Below are 21274 nucleotides of genomic sequence, written 5' to 3' on the forward strand. Positions count from 1 at the left end.
TGAACCCCCAATCTAAAGTCGTCGTAACCGATGCATATGCTGTACCTTCACTGAGAAACGCTGCTATTGGAGACAGATTTCAGTTTGAAAGACTAGGTGAATTCCTTAACCCTCCAACCTATCTCAATAATAAAAATGACACAAACACACACATGTATATATTACTCTGAACTATTAACACTTGATTATAGTGATTCTAATTGCTATTTTTTTGACGTAGTCGAATTTATCTTCAATGGGAATAATCCATTTTAATATTGTAGTAATTAATAATAAAATGAAAGAATTTACAAAAGATTGATCTAAATTGTGTTTCAATGCGTCCCAGGCTACTTTGTGGTTGACAAGGACTCATCTCCGGGAAAGCTCGTCTTTAATCGGACTGTTACCTTGAGAGATAGTTACAGTAAAGGAGGGAAGTAATGAAGATGACCCAATAGTTTGACTATATATATCTCTCCTGTATTAATACGAATTATCACTTCACTTACTGAAGATCACTGGTAATTAAACAGAATTTGCTATAATTCCAGTTTCAGATATATATATATATATGTATATATACAGGTCATGTGTCACTTATAATTTACTTTTTTGTTGCCGGTTGATTGACAGTCATTGTAAAAATATTTTTATAGTAAACAAAAATACTTGTGAGAAATTGTTTATTTTTTTATGAAATAATTTGTTGGCTTTTGAAATAAACAAGAGAATGTACGTTTTCATTTTTAGTTTTCAGTAGAAAATATGTATTTTTAATTTTTTATAGATTTTTGTATGAAATGTGTTTGTTTGGGTGTTTATTTCAGTTTTTATGTATTTTCAATTTTATAGAGGTTTTCATGTGAAATGATAATATGTTCAGACCGGTCAAAGATATTGTGCTTTATTTTGAAATGTTGGATGTTAAATTAAGGGATACTTGCACTCCCTTCTTCTGAGGTATGGTATAATTATATTTAGATCCCTTGTGGTTTGAAAAATTATATCTAGTGTTCTTGAGATTTGCTTTTATCTAACAAATAAGTCCTTTCGTGAGTTAAAATTTATTGAATTTGCTGATATTAATAAAAAAAATTTAATGAAAATTGATATTTATCCTCAATTGATTTATTATTGTTTTATTACAGATCAAATAATTTTTTTTCGTCTAAATTACCCGTATAATGATGAAGATATACCTCCTCATATGTATTAAGGTAATTTTGTCATAAAAAGACTTATCTGATATGCAATAAATTACCAATAAGTCAATTGGATGCAAATATAGATTTTTTGTCAATTTTTTTATTAATATTAACAAATTTGATGATTTTGACTAACGGATATATTTATTTGTTAGATGTAAGCAAACTTCGGAATGCGAGATACTATTTTCTAAACCACAGGGAATCTAGATGTAATTACGCCAAAGTTCAGGGAATGTGAGTGTAATTATCTCTAAAATTAATATATTTTCAATGGAGATATGTACAAATACATATTTTTATTTTAATTACTGTTTTAAAGTAAAAAACTGATAATAAACACACAAATAAATTGAAAGAAGAAACACAGTTTTCAGATTTAAAGTGCAAACACATTTTAAAGTATTAAACCAGACACATTTAGCTCTCAATTCACATTCAGGCGTGACGTTTGATGATTCTAAAAGAGTGATTTGATCGAAGCCCGAAAGTTTATTCCAAAGTTCGATTTTCACATGAAACCTCAGCCTGTTTGGTCACATGCCCCATAGCCATCGGATAATGAAAATTGAATGATGTGACTAACCAAATATTCCCTCAAAAAACATCATCATCATCTTACATGACTAATATTAGTGTGGTTCTTGTAATAATAACTCTCAATATTCGAATGTTTTTATTCACCACAACCCATCATTCCCAAAAAGCTCTTGTTACGTATTTAATTTGTCTTTCACCTTTTTTTTTTTTTTTTTAAATAATAGGTTTGATGAGAATAAGATTACCTAATCACATTTCTATTTTCTGTTATTTGCTCCTTAAGTCGTAGGTTGCAGTTTTAGGCAATGTCAACAATCGTATAATTGATGCATCGGATAAGCCCACTCAGGTCACATAATTCCGCCTTGTCAATCCAAATTGCTAAAGTGGTTACTGTATAGGACAAAAAGTTAAGAATTGACGTTGGTGATAACTCATGGGTAGACATTATTAAATAACGGGTAAATTTACAATCATTCACTTTAAAATTTGACATAATTAAAAATATTTTTTTGTTGTTTTCTTAGCTTTTATTAGGTTTCTATTCAATTTTTATGATAAATTGACATAAATGTCCTTTTGGATTATAAATTATAATTATATATTATAATTTTTTAAAATATTTTTATAAATTAATATTCCATATAAATTATTTATTTTATCCACCCTCAAAATCTATAATATCTTTCCAATTATTTTTTTTTTCAAAAAATTCAACAAGAGTAAAATAGTAATGTCCACTTCAACGTTTATGAGTTATACAATTATTTTTTATTTGAGGGGGCTATTTTGTAATTTTTAAAAAATAAGAGATATTCGTAATTATGTCAAATTTTAGGAAACGTAGTTGCAATTTACTCTTAAATAAAATAGAAATTGTAAAATGCATAGTACACGATTTAAGAATTTAAAGGGGGCAAAATTTAAATATTTACACATGCATATATGAAATAATTATAAATAAAATTTCTTGATCTACGATCTATTTACACAAACTATTCTTATTTTTCGTATAATTCAGAAACTACTCCTGACAGTAAAAAAGTAAGAATAATTTGTGTAACGTTGTTGACGTTACTGGTATATGTATTTATAATTTAAAAAAATATATATATAAATAGACTATAAGTCAAAAAATATAATCCCTATATAAATTGATATTTAGCATAGCTACAGATTCTCTGGTGAATAAAGTACGACTCAGAATAAAAAAAATATTAAGAACAATATTTAGTTCAATGAAAAATAGGCATCAGAGCTTATAAAACCCGTTAATGTCTGGAAAAATGAGTTTGGTTTGTTGGTATTACTAATCGAATATTTATTTATAAATCGAATATAAAAGAAAACGTGGGCGCAGAATTCGATCATGTCTTCATCTTCTATTTGGTCACTACCAAGACAGAAACTTCGACCACCCGTAGATTTCTTTGCCAGGGAAATTGTGTCTCAATTATAATATGTCAATTTTAATAATTAATTTAATTTATTAACTTCTCACACTCTATTATTTTTTCAATAATTATTTTTTTATAAATTTAATATATATTAACTTATTGTTTTGTATACACTTTATTAAAAATATAAATATTTTATGAACATTTATTTTAAATGATTTATATAAGTTGCATATACATAAATTATGTAAAAATTTATTAATCATAATAAAAAAATTGTATTTCTTCTAATGATACAATAAATTTTAAAATTTATAGGACACCAAATTTTAGTATGTGTTTCATATATTTGAAACGCCGTAAGTCAAGAAAATACAAAGGCGGACACTTGCATGTTGATGGCACGAGCTAATATGATTTGTAAATTATAATATATATTGTAAAAACAAATGTTATCGGTATCTATGATATATATAGTATGATATTATGGAAAACAGGAAAGTCTCTTAAAAAACAAAGAAATATTCAAGAAGATCAATTAGAGAAATGAATTTTTATGAGATATCAATACTTTTTATAATTAGTGTTGTTAGAAATCTTTTATTCTTTTTGATGTTTTTAAGATTCCTAACTCTCCTATTGATGTTTAAAAGCTTCTGTGCGTATGTATATATAATTGATATGAAATAAGAGATGGTTGCAATTTGATAGCATTTGAATGAGTATAAATTGAAAATATAATATTTTAATTATGTGGTTTGACAATGAAATTTTAATCAACTATAAATTTTTATTCAGTTGAGAATCCAACCCTTCACCATTATTGTCATGACTGGCTCCTACTTAGCTACCTACTTATCCTTTTGACTACCTTTGGGCCATTTTTTAAGTTTTATTATTTTTTGGTTAATTTTAATTATTTTTTATATTTTTTATAGTTATTATTTAGGCCTGAAAATTTTTTAGATTATTGCTTGGATTTATGACTATTTTTTGGTCGAACTTCGTGGACTTCTAAGCAGTTAAAATTTGAGCCAGAATCATATCGATTTTACTCGTATTTGGATTATAACTCTTTTTTTTAAATAGTTGATAACTCTGTCAGGAAATTCACTCAGTAATAAAATATTTTTATATTTAATTTGAGGCCTAGAAATATTGGGGAATTGTTGGTATTATTCTTTATATTCATTTATTTTCGCTCCATCAATAATGCATAAGTTGTGAATATTTCTAAAGGAAAAGAATGGTAAAATAGAAGAAATAGTAATGCATATTAATTGTGAAAGATGAAGCTACCAGATACAAATGAAACCTGGTGCTGTATTTATCCTTAGTCACAACTGTCGTGCTGGATACAAACTTTTCAAATTCATTTTCGTAGCCATATCATGATTAGACCACACGTTGATCCCCATTCACGATGTTGTCATTTCAACGTTGTTTCCATGAAATTGACAAAACCTTTTATCCATTCTTTACCACTATTTTGGTCAATATTCTACTTTCATTTCGTCTTCTTCTCGTGTAGTAGATATGAGGATACCAGCTGTTGTGAGGCCCAACTCCACCCTACTTATGATCACTCATATTTCTAGCAACGTTTAAATAGGTTAAAATTTATATGTTTTTATTTAGATTAAATCGATATATTTATCTAATTTTAATTAATAATTTTCATTCTCGTACTTAGATAAAAATCCCAACTCATAATTGTTGCGTGGTACAATTAGGCATTTTCATAGTACTTGAAACTCTTTTGTCCGATCAATTCCTGACTATATATTATGAGTGTAGACTCCTAGCAGCTGTCCCCTAAAATTCACTATATGATCCATGTATCAATCTTAAAAATTATGTCCTGAATCATATATAAGATACTCAATGAGAGAATTCAAACACAAGGGCTCGTTTATTATTAATTCTACAAAGAAAATTCATAAGGGAAAAGTTGATTAGATGACACTAGGACTAGCCCTAAACCTACCGATCCCAATCCTTTTCATGATAGATATATAGTTGGAAGTGATTGATTTCACAGTAGACATGGAATTTTATCACTTAGAGAGTAGCCAACAGAAACATAAGCATTATCATAAACTAGACTTTCAGTCACCTTTTTCTTGACCCTACTACAAAAACAAGGGCCACTTCAATTTCAAACTCTAAGATCTATATATCTAGACAGACACCAACTTCTCCAGGCTTCCGGAATTGCCACAATTCATCAGTGTTCCAGAACCAATCGATCTCCGCCACATGGCATTCCGACAGGGAAATATCTTGGGCCTCCAGTTCTTGCATGTCATAGCTAGGACTCCCCACATAGTAATAATTGTCCTCTAGTGAATTTTCAGATTGGATTTTACCAGTTACTAAACTCTCAGCTGGCAGCGGTGAGATTTTGGCTGAGTAATTACTGTCTGAACTGTTCACCCCGTTGCCGGGTTTTGATGAGGGCTGAGGTACCTGGCTGGAAACTGGTGAAGGGGCTGTAAAATTTTGAGTCTCCATGGATGAGATTGAGGAAGAGGGAGAGGATGTTAGGGATGAATCTTGCTCCATTTTTTCCATCAATCTTGGCATCCAAAACGTGCGAATTGCTTCGAGGAATTTCTTGCTGTTGGAATCAACCTTGAGCTGACGGGCCTGTTTCTGCACCCTTGTTCTCCAGTAATTCTTGATTTCATTGTCTGTCCTCCCTGGTAAATGCTGCGCAATTTTGGACCACCTGGAATCACAAAACTCGCGTCTTTCAGCACTGAAAATGTACGATGATGGAATTTGAATGGTCTCCAGGATAGACTTTGAACTTAAAATCACCTGTTTCCCCATTTGGAATGGAGTTCAAGAATGGTGAGTTGTTCATGCGGGGTGAGGTTTCCACGCTTTATGTCAGGCTTCAAATAGTTCAACCACCTCAATCTGCAGCTTTTCCCTGTTCTCTTCAGCCCTGTTAAGAGTTTGACAGACAATAAAAACAAAGAGTTGAGGTCCCTTCCAAACGCACGCACATGATCGAAAGTGTAAGAGTGTGGAATTTACCTGCAAATTTGGCTAAGGAATTCCAGCGGCCTTCGCCGTGGCAACTTATATACTGAATGAGAAGATTGTCTTCCTCAAGGGTCCATGGCCCTCTTCTTAGCTCGCTCCCGAATTCATAGCTTGTGCTTTTCGGAACACTTCTACCTTTACTCATCATCATCATCAACAAATAGAATTAAAGAAAGGACGAGGAGATTGTCTTGGTTCAGTGTCCAACTCAAAGCCCACCACAGATTTTATAGTAGTTGTCCACTCGACCAGGTTAATTAAATGTAAACCTGTCAAAAAAAAGGGAAAAGTGAGTGTAATATCCTTACCATAAATGTATTGTACTTGTTTGTGAGGAAAATTCTAATTTAGATTGAGTTTGATCGAACCTGAACTGATTATACAGCATGTGCGATACATTTGTCGTGTAATTCATCATACAGCATATACAATTTTTAGAAAGTGACCAATCACTTGATAAGTATACCATATTTGTTTTGCAAATTAGTTTGATTCAATCGAATCTAATGTGAAAAAAACTTTCATTATATGATTTATTTGATTCAATCAAACTTAATTAAATTAAAATTTTTACAAAACTGAAAACGGAGAAGAAATGGGGTTTCTTTCCTTTTCTAGTTTACCTTTTAACGATGACCCACATAGAATTTTCTTTGATTTGAAGTGAGGGTGGTGACTGGTGAGTGTGGGCAAATGGCACTGAACTAAGAGGAATACTCTATGAGCGAGCATCTAGATCTCCCCAAACTCCACCACTATTAATTATCAGCTGCAAATAAATAATTATTTTGAAATTATGATCAATTTCATTCAATATAAGATTTTTAAATGTGTTGTTAAACTACAGCTTTTTATACTTGTATCTTGTTATGCGTAAAAAGCTGTTGATGCGAATGGAGAGAATATTCTTAAAAATAAAACTTTATTTTTGAAAAATATGTATATATATTTAAGGGAGAATAAATAATATTAAAAGTCAAGATGTATAAAAAAAAAGAAGAATATGCTGTGAGTGGGAAAGTTTTGGCGTGCGTGATCAGCCAAGTTGCATGATCTTTGTGTTTGTCCTGTTAAATCGTATATGTATTTTGTGATGAGAACATGAAATAGACTTGAATGGATTTAAGGTCAATTCTCAATTATGTAGTGGGCTAAGGCCACGTCCCTGGCACACTAAATGCAAGAATTGTCTCTAAATTCACTGAGCAACTATCCTGCATTAAGCTGAGCATCAACAGCATCACTAATCAACATATTGACCAGAGAAAACTACAAGGAATTGGAACAGTGAACAAACTCAATAATAAAAGTTGCAATCAAGACATTAATGTAGGAAGTGCCAAGGAAACGCCTAGAGAAAAGGAAGTAAGGAAAAGCGTGATCTTGAAAATGAACTTTGTCATGTCTTTTTGTGTGGGAGTGATTTTCTTTGTTTCTTCGTTTTCATGGAATTTCTATGCAAAGAAACGTGCTTGACTGGTATGATTATAACTCTGTTTTCCGATAAAAACGTGGTATTACTTGGTTTGATAAGTAGGGCGGCAGATATATTATATAAAAATCACTTGTTAAGTTTTCATGGAGTCCAATGTTATTGGCCCCCCAACACTACCAAACACATAATAACTCGGATTTATGCTAACCATATTGCCCTGAAATCAAAGCCATTTCGGTAATCACGGCAGCATCTTTTGTGTATAAATGATACGTCATTCGAGTTGGAAAATATTTCAAAGCATTTCAGACCAACCAATCTTGAGTGATTTCCATTTCTTTTTTCTTTTCTTTTTCTTTTTTCTTTGTGGGGTTTAATGTGAATTTATTATAAAAAAATTGGAGATTATTGGAGACCAGCGTAATACCATATAATAAAGAATGAGAATTAATGAAATTTATTGATCCCAAACATTCCTAAGAAAACTCGAGATATAGAAATAACAATTATGAATTGTGAATACTCAAAAGATATTTACATACAATAATAATGCATCATTTAACGTCGCAATATATATATATATATATATATTGAAATAAGTATAAACTTGTTCTCTTTTAGTTCTAAGTTTATTCTCATAAATTTTTCATTCCAATATTCTTAAACTAGGGCTAATTTTCCAAAATATTTTTAAAAAAAATAATTTTTTAGTTAAATTAATAAGATGAAATATTGCTTTTTAAGAACAAAAATAACAAAGTTAAAAAAAAAAAAGGAAAAAAAATTGCAATTGAAGTTGTAGTTTAAACTTCCCTGTCCCATCAAATTGGAGCCTTGTTTTGAGGCGAAGAGGGTAAAACTCAGCTTATGTAGTTGGTATGATTTTGACACTTCAACAACATCTTATGATCGCCTTCTCCTCCTTCTCTTCTCTTCTTTCATTTTATTTATTTATTATTGTAGGTGAAGTATCAAATTATTTTTTTTTATTTAAACTCTTTTTCGATTTCGCTTGTTTTTCTAAACAGTAAATTATAAATTAGAATAATTCTCAATTCAATTAATATATCGACATGACAATAAAATTTGAATTCATGATTTTAAATTTATTTATAGTACCTCAATTTAATATGTTGAGAACCCCCAAATAAGTAGAAAATACCTAAACAAACCAAAAGATCTATTTGCTTTTGCATAAGTCATACTCAGACCCAAATTGAATGAGGTATGGGCAAATTGTGCATTGTAAGTGGCATGACATGTGGCAATGGATGGAGGGCCAACGTCAAGGCCGTACAAATGGTCAAATCCTATAAACACACTTAGTGGGAAAAAAAAATAAAGATGGTATGCGTTTAATCAACAATTATCTAATTATTTGATTTCGCACCATTATAGACTTAAGATTCAGACAATTTTAATTAAGATCAATTGCCACTACAATCGTAAACCCTCTTTATTTGTAGGTCACAATCTTCACTTGCCCGAAACGTTGACCACTATGACAACTTGAGTCTGCTATAGAAACCAGGTGCAATTACTAAACTTTAAAGTAATTACGTGCCCAAAAAAAATATAAATCCTCCACATGAGGCAAGCAAAGTATTTACTCAAGCCAAAATAAACTTAAAAAAAAAAAATTCATTATGAAAATAATAAAAAAAAAACAGTAGAAATAGTGACATATATCAAAATTTCAGCTTTTTATGTATGACGACCAATTCCCTAAGTTTGTCAAACAGAGATTCAAGTACCTATCCACTTTCTGCTAAGAAAAAAGCGAACCGCAGAGCGACCACATAACTCAAAATATGGCGTTTTGAGGTGGGGGCCGGAATGCGGGGATTTGAAGGCCCCCCCTTCTATTCTCGTACTTCACACCATATATAAATTAAAAAATGGAGAAGGATATATATATATATATATATATAATTCATACAAACATCTCACATTAATTATAAATAGAAAAAATCAAAAAGTGACTTATAAATTCCAAAAACTCTATTCCCTGATAAAACACTTTTTAAAACAAAATGAGGAATTCTTTATGAAATTATAACGAACAATTACTCGCGCAATAGGACACTAATTGCACTGCGCTTGCACTCCACATCGATATTCAATGAGCGTTGTTTCTCCATCCTATCGTTATATTTTTGTAAACTTTGGAAGTTTATCTTTTAAAAAGAATTGGTTTCCTACCAACCACTCTATTTTACCGTTTAACATGTTTTTTTTTTCAATCAACTGTCAAAGTCTTGTAATTTTTTTAAGTGTTAATCACTTTTAAAACTTGAGTTAAATTGAAAAGAAGGTGTGAAATACACAAGTTAGAGGAAAAGGCAAAGATAGAATGAGAATCAATTATTGGTGGGTTTGAGGATTGAGGTGGGTGGGTACTATGGCGTGAGAAGATAATTGATTTGATAAGCAATAATAAAGAAGGGGGGTTACCTTATTGTAGTAATGGGTCCAGTTTCAGAAATCGATGCCTTGTCTTTTTATCCATTTTTGGATGAAAGAGAAGTTGATTCTTCTCATGTGGCCTCAAAGCTCTGATTCTTGTTCAACATTCATATACTCACTCTTCTGCAATAATTAACATGTATGTGCACAGTATAAGTGTCTAAGGTGGTCTCCGTGCAGCATTTTAAGGTCGAGAGTTTAATGTTATAAACAAACTCTGGGAAAGGTACAATATACAGGTCGCAATAATAACAAGGAATTATCCCAAAACGTTTTTGTTTTTAAGGTTTAAATACAAGACCTTTTATAAAAAAAATTTGTGTTCGAACTATTCAGCTGTCCTCCTAAGGACTGAATTACTTGAACATGATGTAGTGACGGGAACTTGTGTTTGCATTTGGTGTCCACGATGTGATAAAAATTATGTTGAAATATTATTTGATTTTAAATTTTAATTGTGAATAATTAGTTTTGTATGTATCCCTAGTAATTTATTTAATTAATTCTTTGTTACATCTTTGAAAAATAATCCGCTAGGCTTATTGATGCAACTCTTAATTATAATCTTTTGATACTTAAAATAATTAAATCAAGGTACTTGATAGGATGAAAGAGTCAGATCTTATTGTGATGAACTAATGCTTATTGTAATATTAAAATAGTCGTTATTGTTATTTATCAATGACCCTATTTGTCTATTAAAATCCTCCTAATACAATCATGTCATATTTGATCATATTCAATTTAATTAAAAATATATGTATCCTTGTCGTGTTTTGAAAAGTTTCATCTCCCGAGTGCTGTTTTATTATGATCATTTCTAAGATTTGATTTCATTACAAGAAAATGACAATGTTCTATACTACTTACCTTAGTTACAAAGGATTTCGAAATATATGTGCTTCTCCTAGTCCTTTACGAATTACTATAACACATCATGGGGTATCTTTGTTTCCAACTAATAAAATTTTCTTTTAAATTAGAGTAAATTACAGTCATCTCTACTGAAGTTTATTATAATTATGAATATTTCCTCGTTGTTTGAGAATTTATAAATACCCCCAAATAAAAATAATCATGTAGTCTCTAAATGGTGAGGTGAAATTCACCAATTTACCATTGTTTTTTTTTTTTTTAAAAAAGGTTTGAATTTCTTTTTTAAAAAATAGGCTTGATAAAGTAAATAATCAATAGAGCATATTAGTTCATAAAAATATTTTAAAAGTTTTTAAAAAATTATAATTCATAATCCAAAATGGTATTTTGCGCAATTCATCACAAAAATGAATGAACACGTAATAAAGTCTAATGGGGTGGACTTATTTTTCGTCAAACATTAAAATCTACATGAAATTTATAATTTTTTAAATAATAAAAATATTTATAATTATGTCAAATTAAAAAAAAAAAAAGTGTCTGCAATTTATCCTTTAAATGAACGTGGAAGACCTTTTTGCTATGCAGAAATAAATTTAAGAAGTTGTTTGCTTTGTGTCACAACTAAACTAGATGAACAAGCTTTGTAATTTGTTTAAAATAATAATACCCGCTGCTCCAAGCCCAAATACGACACAGCCCCAAGAGTCTGTTTGAATGGACCAGCAGTTTGTTCATTGCCCAAACATGGCCTACCTCTTACCCAACTTATAATTGCTTTTAAATTTAAATCAAATTTTAAGGCTACTTAAGTTGAATTTTAGTTTTGATCTTGTCAAATACATCAGTCGAGTTTAAAAATTTTAATTAAAGATTATTAATATTAACTAATTAAATTAAACTTAAACTGAGTTCCAAATTACTGAATCAAGAAAATGGAATCATTTAAGCTCAAGTGATTATGTTTTTTTTTTTTTTTTGGGTAAATGTAATTTTCATAAATAGAAAACGATATAGTACAACAATCATGAATCAAGTAGTGTTTTCTTCGACAGGCCAAAGGATACGCCACAATCCATAAAGTACATGTGTACTAACAGAGCTAGTTAAGGTAATGCCAAGTATACGCTGTCTAACATCCTCCACAATTAAGCTAGCTATAATATTCGGGTTCCGCTCAGTATGCTCGAATCGTCTAAGATTTCTCTCTCTCTCTCTCCATATACAGTAGATACACACACCTAGTAATGCACGATAGGCCATATTGATGATATGTTTACCCCTCCACTTCCTTGCAGCCCACTCAACATCTATCATCCAATCTCTATTAGGCCACGCAAAGCGTACAACTCGTCTAATAGCGTCAAGGTATTGGCGACTGTATCGACATCGAAAGAATAGGTGTATGTGTCTCCACCTCATCCTCATCACATAGTACACATCTACCTAAGTGAGATAACTATGGGTTGTCCGTCGTAGGTAGTTTCTCCAATATAGCAAGCCATAAGATAAACATGTGGTGATGTATCTTTAAAGCATCCGAAAGTAGTAAAGCCCAACCTACTTTCGGACCTGGTGGATCAAATAATCGATACAGAGCCTGGATCGTACGGATTCCACCGGCAAATCTCCAAATAATTCGATCATTATCCCGATGAATCGATGGAAGCGTGTGAGTAATCTCCAAGTACTCTATATCGGTAATGAGAGGCCACTGCCACTGACCTCCCTAAATCACAGAGCTAAGTCTGATGGATTCATGAAGACCAAGGGTGATCGACTCCCTTGGGAATCTCTCTATAAGAGGATCGAGATGATGCCATGGGTCCTTCCAGAGATAAAAGTCACCTCCATCTCCAATATGGTATTCCACCATTGGTCGCAGCCACGTTCACAGACGGACCATTTTCTTCCAACCCCACGAGCCTCTATGATCAGGGATAGTCCATATTGAAGCATCACGTAGTCGCCCTTGGTATAGTCAATCACCCCAAATGGAAGTCCTATCACATCGGATGACATCACATAATTTTTTGCATATGAGAGCACGGTTCATTGTGCTAATATCCCTCAGCCTTTGTCCTCCCTCAACCAGTCGTTTACAAACCTCCTTCCACGCCACTTTAGCGTAACCACTGCTCCCTTTTCCTTTCCATAAGAAAGTCCGCAGGTGCTTCTCAATATTCTTAATAACCCCTTTTGTTAGTATGAATGCCGAAGCCCAGTAAACACTCAGAGCTGTGAGTATAGATTTATTAATTTGCACCCTCCCCGCATATGAGAGTGTCAAGCCCTCCCAACCAGCAATACGTTCATCAATTTTTTTCAGTAAAGGTTGACAGTCAGAAATAGACAGTCTAAAAGAGATCAAGGGAAGGCCTAAGTACCTCATCGGTAGAAGCCCATCCTGAAATCCAAGCACCGCTAACATATGTTCTTTCAGTCCTTATGCAGATCGGGAGATAATAAGATGACTCTTCTCCACATTAAATTGTAGACCTGGCCACGTCCCAAACCGATCCAATCCTTCTGACCAAGGATGACAAGCATTAATCGAGAAATGGTCAAGTGATTATGTTTAGTAAATTCACTTTGGATAAGTTTTTAACAATTAATTCACTAACAATAAAATAATTCTTTCATTCCTTTTATGAAAATGAAAATTATATTATTATATTAATAAAAAGATAATTTCATTGTCCTTTCATGACGTTTGGTGTATAAATGTAACCTCATATAGTTTTAAAAAATTATATTTGATACTCATGATATTTATTTCTGTCTAACAAATAGACCCCTTTATTAGTCAAAATTCATCAAATTAGTGATATTAAAAAAAAAAAAACTGAATGAAGATTCATATCTACTCCCAATTGACTTAAAACTCACTTATTACAAGTTAAATAAATCTTTTATGACCAAGATACCCTTATAAGAGTGAAAATATATCTCTTTATATATATTATCGTGTAAAGAGATATAAAAATAATTTGATTAGAAAAGATTTGTCCGATATACAATAAATTAATAAAATAAGTCAATAGAAGACAAATATAAATTTTATTTAACATTTTTATTAGAATTAGCAAATTTGATAAAATATAACTAAAGAAGAAATCATTTATTAGAGATATAAATAAAATCATATAAGTTCACCTATAATTATACTAAATTTTACAACAGAATATTATAATTATCTAAGTTAAAAATAACTTGTTCGGTTTTTCACCGCATTAAGAGAGAAATGCGTTCCCTGGATTGCACGAGCAGAGCGCGTGACAACATGATTCCTGTAGCGGCGGAAAGCCGTTGGCCGTTAATCACAACGTTAGCATAAGCCTTAACGCCTACACTCTACACTGAATGAGGAACTGCACAAAATTTTTCCCCAAACCCCAACCTGCTAAGAAATTACGCACATTCCATCAAAATTATCACTCTTTTCATCTATTCCTGTTGAGAAAAATGATTCACTCTTTAATCACACCGGGAGCCCACGTGACCGCCCCGACCTCACGTGCCTGCCCCGCAGTAGGCCTTCTTCCCCGTCCCTCTCCGAGTTTTCCGGCCATCCCCAGGCGGCATATCCGGCTGCCGGGTCTAAGGTTTTCCTCCTCGAGGGTTACGACTTGCAAGGCTGCTGCATTTGACTTTAAAGGTGGCAAAGGGTACTTCAAATGTTCTCTTGTGATTATCTATTATTTTACTTTTTCTTGAGATTTTGGTGTCTGAATCAAGTATTTAGAGGTTAAATTTTGATGTATTTCTGTTACTTTATTGAAAAGGTGATTCCTTGCTTCGAGTTGCTGTATATTTTGTCTTAATTGCAAGTTTCATCAGCTTGATAGGCTTTTTACTCCTCAGAACCTTGATTACATCAAAGCTCAGATTAGTTTAATTAACAATTTTGCAAGGTGGGGATATCAGAATAACTAACGTTAGATCCTGATCCGATATTTGATGTTTATTTCTTCAGAATTTGTTTATTGCATATTCTGGGTGCATATTCAACTACTCAACATGCTTTGTTAGTAGTGATATATCTGAATAATATTTACTTAAAGACAATTTTGAGACTTTTCTATGTTTCTTCTCAGAATGAAGGGGTTCCATGAAGTTGAACTTAAAGTTCGAGACTATGAATTGGATCAATATGGTGTTGTAAATAATGCAATTTATGCAAGTTACTGCCAACATGGTGAGTGTGCTTGCTCGTATCTTTTCATCATATGCCATTTCACTGATTTTCTATTGTTAAAGTTAACAATTCTTTTACTATGAATTGTCGTGTGGTTAAAACGGAAGGGGCGCATCTCAGTATTAATAGGCATTATTTGTGGTTTTCTTGTAACATAAAAGTGTTAGTACCATTCTAAGGATCATAGTTCAAAAGCTGAAGGTTGAGGCCTTACAAGGCCTAAGAGAGAAGTTACACAAGAATAGTTACAGAATTCTGGACATGACTAATTATATACTGGTTCGTTGTCTCTTCTTTACAAGTTATTTAATTGGGTCTAATAATATTGACTGACTTGTATTAGATATAATGATTCCAGAGTAGGTGAGTAACTAGCTTAATTGGTTTGGCTAAGAAAAAGGAAAAACATGGCCCACCATATTTACCATCTCCCATTTGAGATCAACTTGTCTGCTTCATGTGTTGTTGATCTATGAAGTTCTCAATGAGAGCTAGCGTGCGCAGCATTTAGCAAACAATGCAGGTTTTATTTTGCCTTATGAACTAAGGAGCATGTTTTGACCCTGAGTGAAACTCTCAATCACATATTTTGAAACATACTTTTGATAGCACACATGAAATAAGTTCGAAGAAGATATTATTATCTCCTCTAGCTATGAAATGCTCACCTTTTAAAAATATGAGCAGGTCGGCATGAACTTTTGGACAGGATTGGTGTAAATGCAGATGAAATTGCCCGAGCTGGTGATGCATTAGCTTTGACAGAATTGTCACTCAAGTTTCATGCACCTTTGAGGGTATGACTGTAATCTCCTTATGACAAGCTCCAATTATCATAGACTTCTCCATGTTACATAATACAAACAGTGAACTAGTTGATTTGTGTGACACAAAGTAGGGTTAGTCAATCAAATGCTGAAGTCAATTTCCGTAGGATGCTAACAAACTTCACATGTGAGTATGTGACACACACTGATGAAATTTACGACCACAACATGACTGTAAAGCTGTTCTGAGAGCCATAAACTATTGGACTATTAATCAACCAATAATGAAGATTTCCAGTGAAACTTGAAATTCGATAATCATGTATATATTTATTTAACTCATCATATTACTATTTCCGTCATTCTGGAGGGAAGTTATTTATAGTATTTTTCCCCTTTTTGCCTGTTTTTCACCTCCATCATCTGAACATAAGTTTTGTATTTGAAACAGAGTGAAGTACTTAGCAAAAGTAGTCTAAGTTTGTTTGTTCTCTTATCCCTGCATTATGCACTTGGGTAATTTTACATTACTTAGATTATGATTTCGCAACCTTCTCATATACTTTTTCTGTATAACAGAGTGGAGACAGGTTTGTTGTGAGGGTGAGGATATCCGATTCTTCTGCTGTTCGGATGTTCTTTGAACATTTCATCTTCAAGATACCTAGCCTAGAGGTCTTGCACATTTCACCCTTCTAATTCAACGTACAAGTAAAACTGTAGAGAAGGCCTTCAAAATGGCTGATTGTAATACTTTAACTTTTGTTTTTGTCTCTCTAGCCCATTGTGGAGGCAAGAGCAACAGCAGTTTGGCTCGATAAAAAGTACCGCCCCGTCCGCATCCCTGCAGATGTAAAGTCTAAGTTCGTTCAGTTTCTTCGCCATGAAGAAGCAAACTGATGCTTATTTGTCGGGCTAACCCGGGAAGAAACTTCCTTATTTTGAGCCGGCTCTTCCTATTATTTCCTTCTTTTTTCAGTCTGGTAAACAGAAAGCAGTGAAAACATAAGCAAGACCATTTTAGATAGTGAAGGTGTATCGAGATAAAAATATCATGTCAGGGTTGGTTAAAAGGATTGATACTTTCTTCATTAAGATATAGAAAATGCGTAGAACAGAGCGGCAACAATTGCTCCTCTATAATCATTGATATGCTCATGTTGTTCCCAACTTTCTCTTGATAATTTTCTGATCTGTGACTGTACACTGCTCCTAGGTTCTTTTCGTAGTGGCATTCTTCGACGGATGCTTGTTTGTATCCATAGTTCACAAGTCTGAAGGGTATACAAGATGCACTCTAATTAAGTCTTTCATGTTTTTGTTACATTGAACTGGTGCTCAATTTTAGGTTGAGAAACTGGGTTATCTGCAAATCTTATCAATTACTCAAAACCACGTCTGCTATCTTTGGTCCAATTATCTGATACATAGACGCAACTTGTCCGTTCATGTTCATGTTGCCATCAAAGTTATGTCTGAATGCTGCATCCCTTCATCTTCCTATTTCTTGATCAGATGGGCATCCTCGACTCTAAATGTTGTGTTTGTTGCTTTTAAATCTTTACATACGTGCATTTGCTTAAATCAACACAGAAAATCGGCGCATCAAGGGAAAGTTTCCCTACTTTTGTGAAGTATCAGTGTATCACTTAGTACATTTGAGAAAATGTTATTACAAGAATTTCTGCATTTTCTGAACAAATACTGCATCCGGCAAACAAAGTTCAGTTACATTTCACTTAAGAATATGCCAAAAATAGAATTTAACACGCCGTAGGAACCGCAAAAACCACTCCATAAATGTCCAGAGTTTGACAAACATCCTGCAAGTCTAGTCCAAACCAACTAATCGTTTCTAATATTGAGTTACAGTACATATTGCACATTGTATTCACCAACTCTTCATGATTTCTCCAACAGCAATACTGGAGTAGTGAGAAGAGTAAAGATTGTCCTGGTTTCAACATAAGTCCCTGAAAAACTTAACCTTCCAAGATCAAACTTGCTATAATTACACTTTCAAACCACCATATCTACTAAATCAGAAACAAAATCTTCCACCCAAATCTAAATAATGTAGATCATGTATTAATTTGGTCACGCACACCTATCTGGAAAAGAAAAACAAACAAAAAGGAGTATTGCACTTAATTGCCAAATGCTTCATGATAATTTATGATTACCAGCTCAAGCATGAAGTCATAATCGTGGATACTACAGAGTTCTAACAAGCCACCATTAGTACGTCGGAGCAATGACCATTTAATCATATTCCATGATTAAAGAACGATAGATCTCAAAGGATCTCCTGCACACCTTGAGAAAAAAAAGTTTTTAGTAAACTCTGTATACACGTCGAAGTTCTACAACACAGAAATACTTACCAAGTAATCTTTATGGATGCACTGATTCAACCTATCATATCTTTGTTCATTCAGTCGTCCAACAGGATTTTGGATCGAATCGATCTGGTAGAGCAGAGCGTGGAGACATCCAACAGGATTCTGGAGACAACTGATGTGTCCAGCGGCAAGGTGAAAACATCCAATTTACAGAAGACATTTCAATTTCCTAGATCTCTTGTTGTATGTTCATATAATAAGTACACCGTTTTAAATAATTATATGTAAGAAAAATAATATAATAAAGTTAATTTATGCAAATCAGAAAAGGAAAGAAACCTATGGGGACATTCATGCTTTTACAAATAAAATAGAGAATTTAACTACCACATCTGGGCTAACTCCGAAATATAACATCAGAAATAAACTATAAACTAATCAATTTCTTTGCTCCACCTATTTGATTGTGCAGGTGTGGTAGACTGCGGATTTCACCAGCACATTCAGTATTTCAAACTAAGAAATCAAGATTCTAGAAAGTATAACTTTCTCAGAGAACCACCCTTACAAATATGAAAAATACACCCAAATCAGCATATAAAAGAAACAAGGTAACGGATAAATATAAGAACTGAAAATTTGCTTCCCTTAGAACTGGATCAAATAAATCCCACCATTGCAACTTGACCTGATTCTCATTCCAGATAACATTAGGTAAAAGAGTATTGCATCATGTCCATTCAAAACCAACTTCGCATCCCAGTACACCATTAATCAGCATGCAAGACCTTGCTTTCCCTGATAATTGTCTTTTAACTCCTTCCTATACATAACAATATCCCTAATTTTTTAAAAGATATGATCACAGTGTGGAGCCAACGTACTTATCTTTTAATACTGGAAACACTGGAAGCTAGATCATTTTCACCTGAAATATTGAGATGTTTGATTATTTTTTCAGTATGAGAAGATTTTATCTGAAGTTTTCCCTCTACCATAATATGAATAAGCTTTGCTGCTTCTGTAAAATGGTTTTCTTCACATAGTCCAGCCAACAGTACTGAGTAAACATCAGAATCAATGGCGGGCAATTCTCCAGACTTTTTAAGTGCATCAAACAAGATAAATCCATCCAGCACCCGACCCTCTGAAATTACGCTTTTAATGATTCTACTTGATGCCAAACCACTCGGTCTCATTCCTCGAGCCAACATCATCCTGAATGTCTTCTCTGACTCCTTATGCTTTCCAGCTCTCAATAGCGACATGACAAGCATACTATATAGCTCATCATATTGAAGTTCATCTCCACTAAATTTATCAATTAGCTTATAAGCCTCCTCTAGATGCCCTTCTTTGCAAAATCCATCAAGAATAGCAACAAAAGTCACAGTATTTGGTTTGATTCCAGAACTATCCATTCGATCCAAAACCTTCAATGCCTCCATAGCCCTCCCTTTTTCAACAAAGCCCTTTATCATAGTCGTATAAGTTACAACATTTGGCTTAGATTCCCCATTTTCTTTCTCCATTGTACCTAAGAACTCCAGTGCCATCTCCAAACTCACATGTTTACACATTCCATCAAGGAGCGTCGAATAGACAACAGCGTTTGGCACGCATCCATGCCCTTTCATAACCTTTACCAATCCAACCGCATCCTCTAACCTCCCTGCATCACAGAACCCCTTAATAATTGAAACATATGTAACCATATCAGGATAAAGATCAATCAAACCCATCTCTCTTATCAAGCCCATTGCCTCATCTAACCTTGCCTTCTCTATAAGTAGTCTAATCACCACATTATAAGACACGGTATCCGGCCTACAGTTAAACTCCTTCATTTTTCTCAAAACCCATAAGCCCAAGTTCGCATCTTTAGCTGCTCTACACAAACTCAAAACCACCTTAAACATCTTGACACTAACAACAAAACCTTCAGCCCTGTATTCATCTATAACATCAGTAATAACTTGTGGGTTTCGCTCAACATCCAGCAATTTACAAGCTTTTTCATACATATAGGAAGTATGTCTATAGGTGGGATGAAGTGCAGCCCAAATAAAGAATCTAACACCCAATTTGGGTTTATCAATAGCGCACCTTTCTAACACTTGAGTGATGCATCGAGAATCCAGCTTGGCGCTCACTGAGTCGAGGTTTTTCTCAACGTTGGACTCATCTTTTTGCAAATGGGTCAGAAATTTTTCAGCTGCTACAGAAGAAAATGTGCTGAAAAGGAGTAACCTTTTCAGTGAACAATCAGGGGTTTTGAGTGCAATCAAGAACGAAGAGTACCTAGTGATTGAGATAGAAATTGGCATTGGTTCAACTAAATCTTTTCCTGCAACAAAACGGTGAGGTGAAGTTGAAATGATTTTCCGTTACCTCTGAGAGGGCGCCGAAATATATTTCAGAAATTTCTCTAGCTAATTTTGAGTGCAGTGATGGAATTTTAGGGGATGTAAGAAAAACTTTCCAGTAACAAATTGCAAATGCAAATGTCATTATTATCCTTGTATTTTGAATTTGTACTAGTTTAGTCCATAATATCCTAATACCTAAATTATACATCATTTTAGTCTTTTAAATCAAAAATAAAATTTTGATAAAAAATTTAAGAATAAAATGATCAATATATAATATGAAATTATGAAACAGAATATTTTACCCGAATATATAAATTCATAAAATCCTATAAAATTAAGTAAATTCAATTTATGAAGTTCCCTTCTCAACATAAAAAACCAGGGATAAAGTACAAAGAGTCCCATACTCGGAATCTATCGAAAATTTCAACTAATAATGCAATATCGCCATTTATTTATCTTGATGGATTTTAAAAAGTTAAATCTGTAGAGAAAGATTCTGGACTTTTCAATTAAATTGATTATTAATAAACATATCTTGATGGTTGTCACCATTTAGGCCCATGTATTCAAGTTTTTATTAAGGTAAATTACAATAGGCTCTTATGAAGTTTATTATAATTACAAATATTCTATCATT

General features: G+C 32.9%; 4 protein-coding genes across 5 annotated transcripts; 2 read left to right on the top strand and 2 right to left on the bottom strand.

Annotated features, from left to right (window-relative positions):
* Positions 3-667, top strand: LOC110011589 (glutamine--tRNA ligase, cytoplasmic; the record flags this gene model as incomplete). The annotated part of the gene is made up of 2 exons (XM_020691956.1): positions 3-96; positions 329-667. Coding segments are annotated over 2 exons (189 nt in total), but the record flags the coding sequence as incomplete, so codon positions are not given.
* On the bottom strand, positions 5018-6540 carry LOC105156372 (transcription factor MYB62). The gene is made up of 3 exons (XM_011072486.2): positions 6170-6540; positions 5948-6077; positions 5018-5855 (listed from the first exon to the last, which is right to left on the bottom strand). The coding sequence occupies exons 1-3, from the start codon at positions 6330-6332 to the stop codon at positions 5297-5299; spliced, it is 852 nt and encodes a 283-aa protein (XP_011070788.1). The 5' UTR covers positions 6333-6540; the 3' UTR covers positions 5018-5296.
* On the top strand, positions 14294-17124 carry LOC105156373 (acyl-acyl carrier protein thioesterase ATL3, chloroplastic). 2 transcript variants are annotated; one of them, XM_011072487.2, is made up of 5 exons: positions 14294-14623; positions 15053-15153; positions 15841-15950; positions 16500-16595; positions 16701-17124. In XM_011072487.2, the coding sequence occupies exons 1-5, from the start codon at positions 14319-14321 to the stop codon at positions 16818-16820; spliced, it is 732 nt and encodes a 243-aa protein (XP_011070789.1). In that variant the 5' UTR covers positions 14294-14318; the 3' UTR covers positions 16821-17124. The 2 variants fall into 2 exon arrangements, with proteins under 2 accessions (XP_011070789.1, XP_020547678.1); XM_020692019.1 differs by having other exon boundaries at positions 14295-14613.
* On the bottom strand, positions 19147-20589 carry LOC105156374 (pentatricopeptide repeat-containing protein At5g47360). Its single transcript, XM_011072488.2, has one exon. It carries the CDS (start codon positions 20587-20589, stop codon positions 19147-19149), a length of 1443 nt encoding a protein of 480 aa, XP_011070790.1.

This window comes from Sesamum indicum, linkage group LG2 (assembly GCF_000512975.1).
Source record: "Sesamum indicum cultivar Zhongzhi No. 13 linkage group LG2, S_indicum_v1.0, whole genome shotgun sequence".
Taxonomy (NCBI): domain Eukaryota; kingdom Viridiplantae; phylum Streptophyta; class Magnoliopsida; order Lamiales; family Pedaliaceae; genus Sesamum; species Sesamum indicum.

Coding starts and splice junctions, on each gene's coding strand:
- LOC105156372 (XM_011072486.2), bottom strand. CDS start 6,332: ATGATGATGATGAGTAAAGGTAGAAGTGTTCCGAAAAGCACAAGCTAT. Junction 6,078..6,169: donor TTCCTTAGCCAAATTTGCAG/GTAAATTCCACA, acceptor AACTCTTAACAG/GGCTGAAGAGAACAGGGAAA. Junction 5,856..5,947: donor CATTCCAAATGGGGAAACAG/GTGATTTTAAGT, acceptor TTGTGATTCCAG/GTGGTCCAAAATTGCGCAGC.
- LOC105156373 (XM_011072487.2), top strand. CDS start 14,319: ATGAGGAACTGCACAAAATTTTTCCCCAAACCCCAACCTGCTAAGAAA. Junction 15,154..15,840: donor TGCAAGTTACTGCCAACATG/GTGAGTGTGCTT, acceptor AAATATGAGCAG/GTCGGCATGAACTTTTGGAC. Junction 16,596..16,700: donor TCAAGATACCTAGCCTAGAG/GTCTTGCACATT, acceptor TTGTCTCTCTAG/CCCATTGTGGAGGCAAGAGC.
- LOC105156374 (XM_011072488.2), bottom strand. CDS start 20,589: ATGCCAATTTCTATCTCAATCACTAGGTACTCTTCGTTCTTGATTGCA.